The sequence below is a fragment of the Oreochromis niloticus genome, unplaced genomic scaffold (genome assembly GCF_001858045.2).
Source record: "Oreochromis niloticus isolate F11D_XX unplaced genomic scaffold, O_niloticus_UMD_NMBU tig00002964_pilon, whole genome shotgun sequence".
NCBI classification, from domain to species: domain Eukaryota; kingdom Metazoa; phylum Chordata; class Actinopteri; order Cichliformes; family Cichlidae; genus Oreochromis; species Oreochromis niloticus.
Window position 1 is genome coordinate 227,300 of NW_020327749.1, and position 12,025 is coordinate 239,324.

At 41.1% G+C, this 12,025-nt stretch overlaps 1 protein-coding gene across 6 annotated transcripts in view; it reads right to left on the reverse strand.

The window, feature by feature from the left end:
• Window positions 1-392: 392 nt before the first annotated feature.
• The window catches only part of LOC100708134 (CMP-N-acetylneuraminate-beta-galactosamide-alpha-2,3-sialyltransferase 1-like), a 28,772-nt gene continuing 17,139 nt past the window's right edge, over window positions 393-12,025 (reverse strand). For 3 of the 6 annotated variants that reach the window (XM_019355338.1, XM_019355335.1, XM_019355334.1), the window contains 2 exons: window positions 1,579-1,698; window positions 393-1,013 (listed from right to left, as the gene is read on the reverse strand). In XM_019355338.1, the coding sequence (XP_019210883.1) occupies window positions 846-1,013; window positions 1,579-1,698 (288 nt within the window). In that variant the 3' untranslated portion in view covers window positions 393-845. Of the gene's footprint in view, window positions 1,014-1,578; window positions 1,699-3,297; window positions 3,836-4,226; window positions 4,817-12,025 lie in introns of those variants that run through there. The other 3 variants (XM_019355336.1, XM_019355337.1, XM_019355339.2) reach the window with 3 other exon arrangements.

Genomic DNA, 12,025 nt, shown 5'->3' on the forward strand with positions numbered 1-12,025 from the left:
ACACATTAGACACTTTCTAATGTTGCCAGTTTCCACAACCTTTGAACCTTATATACACACAGAAAACCTGGGTATAGAAACCATCCTATCAAATCATCCTTTTGTTAGTGAAATCCGACCAACTTTGATGCCTCTAACAGAGCTGTTGAACATTTGGACTGTTGCTGACTTGGTGCTTTGAAACATGAATGAAGATAAACGAGAAGAAAATGTGACTGAAAATCCCACTGTGCACGGATATGTTCGAAACTTGTCAATCACATGCTAGCCCCACACATATATAATACATGCATCCTTTTGTAATTTGATTTTTAAACTAATGACTGAGACTTTAAATTCATTAGTAAATTTTTTATTGAATCTGTTAAAATTTTGACATTGAATTTGTCTGCTGGTGTGTGACTGTATTATACATAAACACACAAGTGTATCCTATCAAAAGTTAATAAGCAAAATAAGCAAAACTGGAACACCCAAAAAGAACACAGGTCAAAAGCACTGTTCTCAGGCACATCTGGTTATAGAAAGACTTCCAAACTTATCTTTGGAAAGGAAGCATGCAATCTGACTGAAGAATATATCCAATAACCCTTTAGCAACAAGCATCAATTCTTTCTTTCTTGGTCTAAGACTTCGTCACTGACAACCATAACCCTTGCTCTGAATAAAAGCCCTAACCCTAGATTTTGGAGGCAAACAAAAAGTAGTTTGAGTTTGGAAAATATGTAAATAGTTGCTGATGCGGTCAGTTGAAATACCTGACTGCCATGACTTGGGAGAAAATAATACATTTTATATATTCTTATTTATTAATGATATAAAGAGAAATGCAAACAAAAAAACCATTACCATCCTTTAAAAAAATATATTTTCTTGCGTTTGTGCAGTTTATCAATCATTTTATATTCTTCTTGTCCAGGATGGCCTCCAGTTTTTATTTTTTTGTTTCGGAGGATTTCAAAGTAATGGCTCCAGTTTCCGTCACTGTCTGCTCCAAACCCAAAGACGCTGACCTGTGGAAACAAAATTTTTCATATCAAAGCCTTTAATGTTAAAGTAATGTCCCACTAAATGCATTATTACAGTATTTTTTAAATAACTAAATTGGTTCTGTGTGTGATCATCACTCCTCTGTGGAGTTTCTGGGGTGGGTCATACACTCCATACCTGTTGGCAATTATTTCTTCTAGTAGACAAGTTAAACAAGGATAGGTGGTATCTCAGTTCTCTGCCAGACTGCCTCCTCCATCATCTTGACATTCAGCCCTTTTCTGTCTGTCCTTCGCTTACTTGCCTTTTCTTTTCCTCTCGCAGTTGTCTATCTAGAAGCCTTGTTATGTTGGGAAATTACTTTTGAAGGTCTTGAGGATATCTCCAGTAAATCAGCTCAGCAAGCAGAGGTGTGCTATCAAAGATTCAAGTAATAACCATAGAGTCTGTCCTTGTGAGAGATTGTTTGAAGCTAGCTACTTAGATGTGGACATTTGTAACATCTCATTCTTAATTTTACTGTTTTGATGTTTCTTGGAGTCTGACCACAACCTCTGTCAGTCAGATGCATAATGTATAAATACATACCTCATCACACATTAGTAAGCTGAGAACGACCGTAAGAAAGCCAGTGGATGGATAAGCACCCTTCCTTCTCAGCCAAACTTCATGAACATATTTCATGAAAGCTGGATGAAGGATCATCATCTGTTTTGAATCAGACATAGCATTAAATCAAAGTTTTATTAATCATTGCTTTCTGCAATTAATGTGCAATAAAAAAATATAGTACTCAAAAAGTAATGGAAGAATATGAAAACTCCAGTTTTAAGTCCACCCTCAAAACCCACCTGTTCAAGAAAGCCTGCTCCATATAACTTCCCAATGCTCTTAAACTTTATTTTATTATTGTGTTTATTTCCTGTTTTTATGCCTGTCTTATTTGCTCTGTACGGTGTCCTTGGGTTTTTTGAAAGGAGCTTTTAAATAAAATGTATTATTATTATTATTATTATTATTATTGTTAAGCATATTAAGGCAAGTTGTGTAAAGTATTAAGTGCTCCAGTAGAGCAAAAAAGTGTGATATGTCCATTTACCAGTAATGACACTGACCCTACCTAAATACAAAAGTAGTGAAAAAACTCTCATGAAAGATAAGAAAGTAAATACAATGTAATCTACGTGTATAATCACTCCACTATTGGTGGTTGTCTCATTGTTACCAATTTAGTGCACCTGTTGTTAATTTCATTAATGGCCGAACATGATTAACATTTTCCCATGTGTAACTGACCAGATGCGTGTCTCAGACATTTAACTGACTTGCTACTATTATTTGAGAAGCCAGTATTTATTTTTGGTGTCATGGCTCTTTTCACAAATCTACATGGCCTTCCACACCCATAGTATGAGCAACCCAACTAAAAACAGAGCACGCAACAAATACTCCAACAAAGGAAAAGCTGAGAAAGAGGTGGTTTCCAAAATGTATTGCACATCTGTAGCAATGGTGGGTAGACTAAGCCAAATTAACCCTAAGATTGGCCATTTTTGACTATTTGTGAATTGATCTCTGTATTTCACCTTTAAAAACTGTTCATCTTGCCTTGTTAGGTATCATTATTTTCAGCACAACCTCGAATATCTGAATACCCTACTGCATTAACACAATCCATCTAAATTCAGAAAAAATCATAAAAGCTGCACTGTAAACCCGAACAAGTTGACTGAACTTAAATCTTTTGAGGTAATCAGTTTCCACAAAAGTTTTAAGTACACAAACTCATCTCTTCTAAGTATGGGGGTACTCAAAATTTGTATTTATTGTTAACCTAAAAATTTAAAATTATATTTTATATTTTATTAATTGAGCTTTAGTCAAAGACTGTATTCTTTAATTTCAATATTTTTGTGTTTCTTGTAGTTTATTATTTTGATGCAACACAATGCAATTATATTACAACCTAAACTCAAATTATATGATTATTAATTAAAAGATATTTATGTTTCAATGTTTGAGTGTAGACTACTAAAAAAAGCACAGAAATTTTGTTACTTTACATTTTGTTTATTTAACATTTTTTCATGTAAATTTAAAAACATCACAAATGTTTTTATAAAACCACTAACATGGACATGGGCACCATAAAGTGAGCATTATAAATTCAGTGTAGAGCATTCATCTTTTTATAAAATCACAAAGGACGACATCAGTCCTAATTGTATCTTTCCCAAAATACACAAAAATGCAAAACAAAAAGTCAAATACTAATCACTTTTTTTTTTTAAATAGAAATGAAAAACAATTTTTTTAAAAATGGGTACAAAGAAAGACGATCAGCTTCCAAATAACCAGAACAGGAAGTCAAGTATAGGAAAATTAGATAAACTGATGGAGTTAAATCCACCCAAAGCCTGTAGTAAACTTAAAGTGCTTTAAATAAAGTGCTTCAAACAAAGTGCTCAGTAACAGAGTGCATGTCCTAACAAACATTGCCTTATATTCCTTAAGAGCATGTAGGCAGGGGTTTCAGGGGTTTGCCGTCATCAAGCCCCATGAAGATATTTTGGACAAAGGTAAATGTGTGAACGAGCTTCCTGGGGTAGTCTAAATGCAGAGCATAGATCAAGCCAAACAATAAAGCAAATGCATCTGCAAATCTGGGAATATCACGCATCACCTAGTCGCCTTTCACCACAAGGCGACTAGGTGATGCCGTTTCACTTCCTCAGCCCATTTTACTGAGGAAGTAAAACGGGCTGGCCTGGGAAGCGCCGTCTTTAACCACTGTGAGAAGGGCAACTGGAGCGTCAATGAGGGTCGACTCATCCAATGCGTCCTCCTGGAATAGACACAGTATCAATGGTAAATGGCCTGTATTTGTATAGGGCTTTACACATTCAGTCATCCACCCATTCACACACACATTCATACACTGGTGATGGCAAGCTACATTGTAGCCACAGCCACCCTGGGGCGCACTGACAGAGGCGAGGCTGCCGGACACTGGCGCCACCGGGCCCTGTGACCACCACCAGTAGGCAACGGGTGAAGTGTCTTGCCCTAGGACACAACGACCGAGACTGTCCAAGCCGGGGCTCGAACCGGCAACCTTCCAATTACAAGACAAACTGCCAACTCTGCCAATTAAATAAGTAAGGTTGGTTTGAGAGAATGTGACAAGCATGACCTGTAATCTAGCAAAACATTCAGCGGTGTAGTGGGTTACTTTGTAATGAGTTAGGGTACTCTACTTTATAATATATACTCTAATATATAATATACAACACCTTGCTATATTTCAATCTGGTTATTACTTTTAATTGTTTTAGACAGAAGTTGCCACTGCTAGCTAAGTCACTTTTGAACGATGCTAATGAGAAGAAAAAAAAATCTGCCGAACAATGAGGCTGCTGTTGTAAAAACGCGAAATTTCTTGCGTTGGCAAGGGGTCATTAAAATATCACTAAGACCCTTTCTTTATGTGTGATTCTTATTAAAACTGTGTTTTAATCGGTTAAAACTGTAAAACTGACGACATAATCTATGTTTGAAAAATAGCGCGAACAACTATTCACCACCTGGGTCTGTGCTTTTTAACACAACAGCGCATTCGAAAAGAAGTTCTTGGCTGCAACATATTAATATACTTGCTTTTTTATGGAAAAAATAAACATAACAAAGGATCCGTTTTACTTACAAGTTTCTCCAAATGTGCTCTCCAGTCGCTCAAGAAGGGCAGCCATATTGAACAGAATTTTCTGTCAACGTCGTTCAGGTTAAAGAGAAAACGTCATGACGTAGTTGATGTACACATGCGGAGCTCGGAAAAAAAACATTTACTCAAAAATCATAATTAAGAAAGCAGTATTTACTCTTAACTTCTAAGCCATGTACAATTATAACTGTTTGAATCGTTAACAGAACAGAAAAGTTTTAAGTTGTTTCAACTTTGTGAGAAATTTCGATTGTTATGTCCACAAACTTTATAAGTCAGGTAGACTGTTGGGGTTTACAGTGTGAATAAAAAAAAAAGTTTTATATTTTTTTAAAAATAAAAAAAAAACAAGTTTAGTTTATTTTAAGTTTTTTTCACAACTTTAAATGCAAATAGAAATTATACATTTCTAAAAATTATTTTTGTAATTTGTTTTGCATACAACAAGGTGTTAAGGGATTTTATTAGGATTTTAGGATTTTTATTATGTTATGCTTAAAAGTACATTTCATTATCTAGATGTGTTTGCTCTTTTAGTATTCAGCTTAAATAGAGAAGTTACGCTCTGTTCAATAGGAAGCCTGCACGCAGCACAGTTCTATTTTATCTCTTCCTGTATGTCTCTGAAAATGCTATAAATAAAGGCTGACAACTATTGCAGGGTGTAAGTCTCCGTTGAGTCTCACCCGTGTACACGTTAACCTGTCTGAGTGTCATTTATTCCGACCTGAGTTGCACTGCAGGAAAACTCCTGACACAAGGTTATATGGTACTATTTACCTAAAAATGCAGTCAAGGTCTCAAGTATTTTATATATAACCATTTAAAACTATTTATAGAACAGTCAGCTGTTCTCCAAAAGTTGATTCTGTTCATCTGGACATAGTGTTTTGTGGGAGAAACGTTTCTGAGACTGAAGAAGTCACTTGGATGAGTGACGAAACGTTTCTCCCACAAAACACTATGTCCAGATGAACAGAATCAACTTTTGGAGATTTACTTTCCTGGATGATGAGAATGCATCAAGACAAATCAGCTGTTCTGTATCAAATAAGTAACTATAAGACAATGGAGAACACCACAGGCCTAAACCTTTGCAGGTCTGACAGCAGAAGGTGTATCACTCGTCCCATTTTCTTGCTGGAGTTAGGGTTTACATTGCAGTCTTTCTTTGGTGGCTTTTTGCACTAACTGTGACATTCAGCAGTATAACTGACACACAAAACAAATCAATGACTACACTAGACACTAACTATAGCCCCCAAACCCTCTAAACGTCACATCCCGAGGGAGTTTACAGTAGTTATTGTGATAGCTGTTTATATACCGCCGGATGCTAACGTTGGCATGGCTCTCAGCCTCTTACTCAACACCATAAACAAACAACAGCTTGCCCACCCCGATGGGGTTTTTATTGTCGCCAGCGACTTTAACAAAGTGTGCCTATAGACTGTGCTTCCTAAATTTGTCCAGTTTGTAGACTTTGCTACGAGAGGAGAACACACTTTAGACCATGTCTACTCAAACATCAGGCATGCTTTCAGAGCGACACCCCTCCCCCACCTGGCTGGATCTGACCACCTCTGCATGTCCCTCACCCCCACCTACACCCCCCTGCTGAGAAAAACAAAGCCCCAGACAAAGACAATAAAAACCTGGCCTGAAGGAGCCCTCTCTCAACTGCAGGACTGCTTCTCAACTACTGTATGGGATTTATTCTCCAGCCACAACCTCCAGGAGTACACAGACACTGTACTCTCGTACATCAGGAACTGTGTTGATAATGTCACCGTCAACAAAAGGGTCAGGGTGTTTCCAAATCAAAAACCCTGGATGAATAGCGAAGTGCAATCCCTCCTAAAAAGCCGCAACACTGCCTTCAAGTCAGGGGACAGGGCTGCGTATAGGGCGGCCAGGGTAGACCTAAGTAGAGGCATCAGGAAAGCTAAGGCTGCCTATAGGAGAAAGATTGAAGATCACTTTGCTGACAACGACCCCAGAAAAATGTGGCAGGGGATCAATCACATTACCAACTACAGAAGCAATAACCAGGCGACATCTAGGATTGATGCCTCGCTGGCTGAGGATCTAAATCATTTCTTCGCCCGCTTTGAGACGACTAGGCCCTCAGCTGTCACACCACTTCCACCCGCCCCCAGCACCGGCACACTAACACTTAGGGAGCATCAAGTGAGGTGTGTTCTAAGGTCAGTGAATCCCAGGAAGGCGGCAGGTCCTGATGGAATACATGGAAAGGTTCTCAGAGCATGTGCTGACGAACTGACCGGAGTCTTCACTAAAATCTTCAACCTTTCCTTGTCATTAAACACCGTCCCGCCCTGCCTCAAAACCTCCACCATCATCCCCATCGCCAAGAAGACAGCTGTGGTCAGCCCAAATGATTACAGGCCTGTTGCACTTACGCCTGTAGTGATGAAGTGCTTTGAGAGACTGGTCTGTGTAATGGAATTTCTTTCACTTATGTATTAATCACGTTATTGTAATGCCTTGGTGATTTTAACATGTCTGACACTCATACTTAAGACAAATGGTAGGGGGTGTAGTAAGGATGTTGGGGGAAACAGGAACTCCAGAGGACCAGTCTTTTGTCTCTTCAAGGACTCTGGGAGGTAGCAAGGGAGTGTGAATCTTAAGGTGTGAAACAGCTGTGTACTGCCTTTTGTTCCTGGAGAAGGTATTTAACTGAGAGCCACACTAGGCTCAGTGAGACTCTGCTGACCCTGCCCCGTGGTCATGCAGGCTCTCCACCAAGCTTGGTTTTCTGTTCTGTGTGTTTTGATTAAAGAATGTTGGCTACCGCTCACCGCTCATCTGCAGGCTTTATTTAAGTGGAAAAACTTCCACAACAGAATGGCGCTGCGAGCAGGGTGGTCCGTGTGGTCGCTGAACAACGGTTCCGTGGATGGGCTGATCACCCCTGAGGGAAAAGGTACCTTTGTCCTACCGGCTGTTGAAGCAGAGGAAATGGAGGAGTCACGGAGCCGTGTGTTTCAGTCACCACCGAGACCATCGATTTTGAGGGGACTCCTGCAGATGGGTGAGTTCTAACTAACTTTGTATATAGTCAGGGAGAGTTTTTTGCCTGGCCGAGCGGTGAAGTGCTTGCTGCTCCGGAGTTCGAGTCTCCGGAGGGAAAATCCTGGGGTTCGAGTCCCCAGGCTTGTGTTCGGTTCCGGTGTTGTGCAAAAGAAAAGCAGTTGTCTGCCAGAGTAATTGCAGAAACACCGGTCCATCACAGGGAACGGTGGTTCGAGTCCACCGTTGATATTCACGTCTGCACAATACAGTGTGTGGAGTGACGGTATTTTAGCACTTTTCTGCCGGTAAGGGAAGAAGGCCATTGCAGAGGACGCTCTGAATGTAAATATGGGATCTAGATCCAGTAGCAGCGGACGTTGCGCCGAGCGGCCATGGACAAAACTCAATGTGTGACTGTATGTTAAGAACTGTGGGTAAAAGTATGTTGTGAGATTGCAGAGAATGGTTGTGTGGGAAAAGTTGATGTGTGTAAAAAAACAGTGAAAAATGGGGTTCAAAATGTTGAAAATAGGGAACAAAAACAAGAAAAAAAAAAAAAGAGAGGAGTGTAGAAATGTGCGTAAAAGTTGTTTCCAACTAGCGGGAGACGGTGGTACTGCAGGCCACCAGCTCCCCTAGGGTGGACACACTCACAAAATTAGCAGAATTGTTGATGAAAATAAGTAAAAAAAATAGGAAGAGGGTTTGGTGATTTTCAGTGTAGAACAACTACAATCTCTTTGGGTTTTTAAGAAAGGGGACTTCAGAACCAGAGAGGGGAGACGTGTTTCTTTAAGCAGTGATAAGAATGATCAAAATGTCTCAGCGTGTCACTTGCAGGTGAAGAGCAGACCCTGATCAAATTTCCATGTGCAGCAGTCGGAAGAAAATTGTAGGTTAACATCATTTAGAAACACTCAAGCCAAGTTTTGGCTGAATTGTTTTACAGCTTAACTTCCATGTGTTTGTCACCCTGAGAGCTCCAAGAATCTCTCCCTGAAGACAAGAAATGCAGTTCCAGAACAACGAGATGGATATCAAGAGCTCACAGCAGTGTCCTGAGCAGTGAAGAAAAATTGCAGCAGCAGCTGTGCAAGACAGCGACAGCCAGGAGAAAAATGGCATCATCATGACTGGATGGATGGATGTGCATTTCCGACGAGCTGCAACTTCACTGTGTGTGAATGGACCTTTGAAAAGACTGTCTGAGTTGGACATTTGCCACTTTTGGAGCAAAATGGCAAGATGAGACAGTAGAAAACACAGGACAACTGACTCTCACTGGACTGCTGCAAGGGGGAGAGATGCGATGAGACCACAGTGGAAGGAGCAGGGGAGAACATGGCTGTTTTAGTGTGGGAAATGAAATTTGGGTTTAGGAAACTGGGAAGAAAAACGACTGCCTTGCGTGGAGAATTGAAAAGTGTCTGGAGCACCGCAAAGAGGAGAGGTACACAAAAATTACACAAACAGAAAAATGCATTAATCCTACTAACACATACACACATGCAATGAAGCTCATGAAGACCAAATAGCATTTTAAGCATGCATTGCTGTTACCATCATCTTGTCCGGTTCACTTAGTGGGTTAAGAAGTGATACATAGGCTAGTGAACTAGTATTATTTTGGGGAAGGATGATTGAATCATTGCAGGGGTGAACAGAATGCTGCAGGGGGGTCAGATGAGTGGAGACTAATAGATTATTGAGTTTCTTGTTTCTGATGTGTGGGGGAGGTCTTATCATGACACACATCTGGGTACATGGTGGAAAACAAAACTCATTATCTAATAGAATATTGTTGTTGTGTGAGGTGTGTGACTGGTGGATGAAAGTTTGGGAGATTTACTGATGCATTTTCTTTTGGTACCACTTTGAACCTGCCAATTAGTTTTGTTTTGATCTATCATTCTGAGAGAGTATGCTTAGACAACTCCTAAAAAGAGGCCTTCATATTGTTTTGATTTTTAACAGTGCACTTAGATTTTTTTTGTTTAGCAATTTTCTCTTTTCAAGCAGGCCTGCAAGATCGGGATCGAAAGCGCTACACAACATGTTGAACAATCGCAAGTGAGTTTCTCCAAAAAATTAAAATGGGCTCGGAAGAAAGCCACTTATTTGGGACAATCAGAAAACAAGTCCCTGACAAAAAGGATTCCGCGAGGTAATCCAGTCTAAATTCTTTTTTTCTTTTTTTTGAAATGACGTCATTGCTGGCAGTAGAAACTTATTGCGTCACGAAAGGTTCTACTGTCAGCAAATAAAAAATGGGGACTGATTGGACTGACAAAAGCTATTACTGACTTGACACCAGTATGCAAGATTGCACCTCCACCTTGACCTGACAAAAGGGTGGATGTATGTATGTGCTTCGAAAGGATTGTCACGAGGAGATTTTGAACAGCAAAATCTTAAAATGAAAGAGTTTCGCCGTTGACGTTGAGGAAGACAACTAAGGTGTACGACGTGCTCTGCCTTAAATCTACAGCTGCGTTGGAACAGAAATCGAGGGATGGAGAGAGCATGCCAAGCTCCAAAAGTGACAGCACAGAGGAAGATCAGCGTTGGAATTATGACTCTGTAAATGGCACAGACACCAGGAGCCATGACTGTGACTGGGAATGACCATCCAATGCTTTTTCACTTTGCCATGCAAAGTACTTTGACACTCTGGAGAAGACCTTTCCTCTGTATCATTGTTGTTGCCATTTGCATGTGAGAGCTTAGATTGGGGGGAAGATTAAAGATGAACAAAGGGTGGTGAGAGAACAGTGAAGTGAGGATACACAGTGTGAAACTCCTTTAAGTGTACAATAATGTTGATGTGATGTACAGAGTGTCGGGAAAGAAATTCTGGTATTATTGTGATTCTTGATTTAAGAATCAAAGGGTGGGATTGTAATGGAATTTCTTTCACTTATGTATTAATCACGTTATTGTAATGCCTTGGTGATTTTAACATGTCTGACACTCATACTTAAGACAAATGGTAGGGGGTGTAGTAAGGATGTTGGGGGAAACAGGAACTCCAGAGGACCAGTCTTTTGTCTCTTCAAGGACTCTGGGAGGTAGCAAGGGAGTGTGAATCTTAAGGTGTGAAACAGCTGTGTACTGCCTTTTGTTCCTGGAGAAGGTATTTAACTGAGAGCCACACTAGGCTCAGTGAGACTCTGCTGACCCTGCCCCGTGGTCATGCAGGCTCTCCACCAAGCTTGGTTTTCTGTTCTGTGTGTTTTGATTAAAGAATGTTGGCTACCGCTCACCGCTCATCTGCAGGCTTTATTTAAGTGGAAAACTTCCACAACATCTGTCAGCACATCAGGGCCAGTCTGCCTCCCACTTTGGACCCCCACCAATTTGCCTACAGGACAAATCGATCCACCAAGGACGCTATCACCATAGCGCTCCACACTGCGCTGAGTCACCTGGAGCACCGAGGAAGCTATGTGAGAATGCTCTTCCTGGACTTCAGCTCAGCATTTAATCATATCATCCCAGAGATCCTGGTCCAGAAACTGTCTCACCTGGGACTCTCCACCCCCATCTGCCTCTGGATCAAGGACTTCCTGACAAATAGACCACAGTCTGTCAGACTCGGCCCCCACCTGTCCAGCACCATCACACTCAGCACCGGGTCTCCACAAGGATGTGTTCTGAGTCCCCTCCTGTTTACGCTCTACACATCCGACTGCTCCCCTACCCATCTCTCAAACACCATCATAAAGTTCGCGGATGACACCACAGTGGTTGGACTCATCTCAAGGGGGGATGAGTCGGACTACAGAGAGGAGGTCAACAGACTGACTGAGTGGTGTTCAGTTAATAACCTCCAACTGAACACCACGAAAACTAAAGAACTTATCTTGGACTTCAGGAAGAGCAGAGCAGACCCGGCCCCTCTTTACATTCACGGGAACTGTGTGGAGAGGATACACTCCATGAGGTTTCTGGGCGTGCAGATCTCTGATGATCTCTCCTGGACTGCAAATACCACGGCGGTGGCAAAAAAGGCCCAGCAGCGTCTCCACTTTCTGAGAGTGCTCAGGAGGAACAACCTGGAGGAGAGGCTGCTGGTGACATTCTACAGAGCCACCATAGAGAGCATCCTAACGTATGGCATAACAACATGGTATGCAGGGTGCTCAGCTGCAGACAGGAAAGTACTGCAGAGGGTCATCAACACAGCCCAGAAGATCACTGGCTGCTCTCTGCCCAGCCTGGAGGTCATTGCAAACTCTCGGTACCTCAGCAGAGCTGGCAATATCATCAAGGACC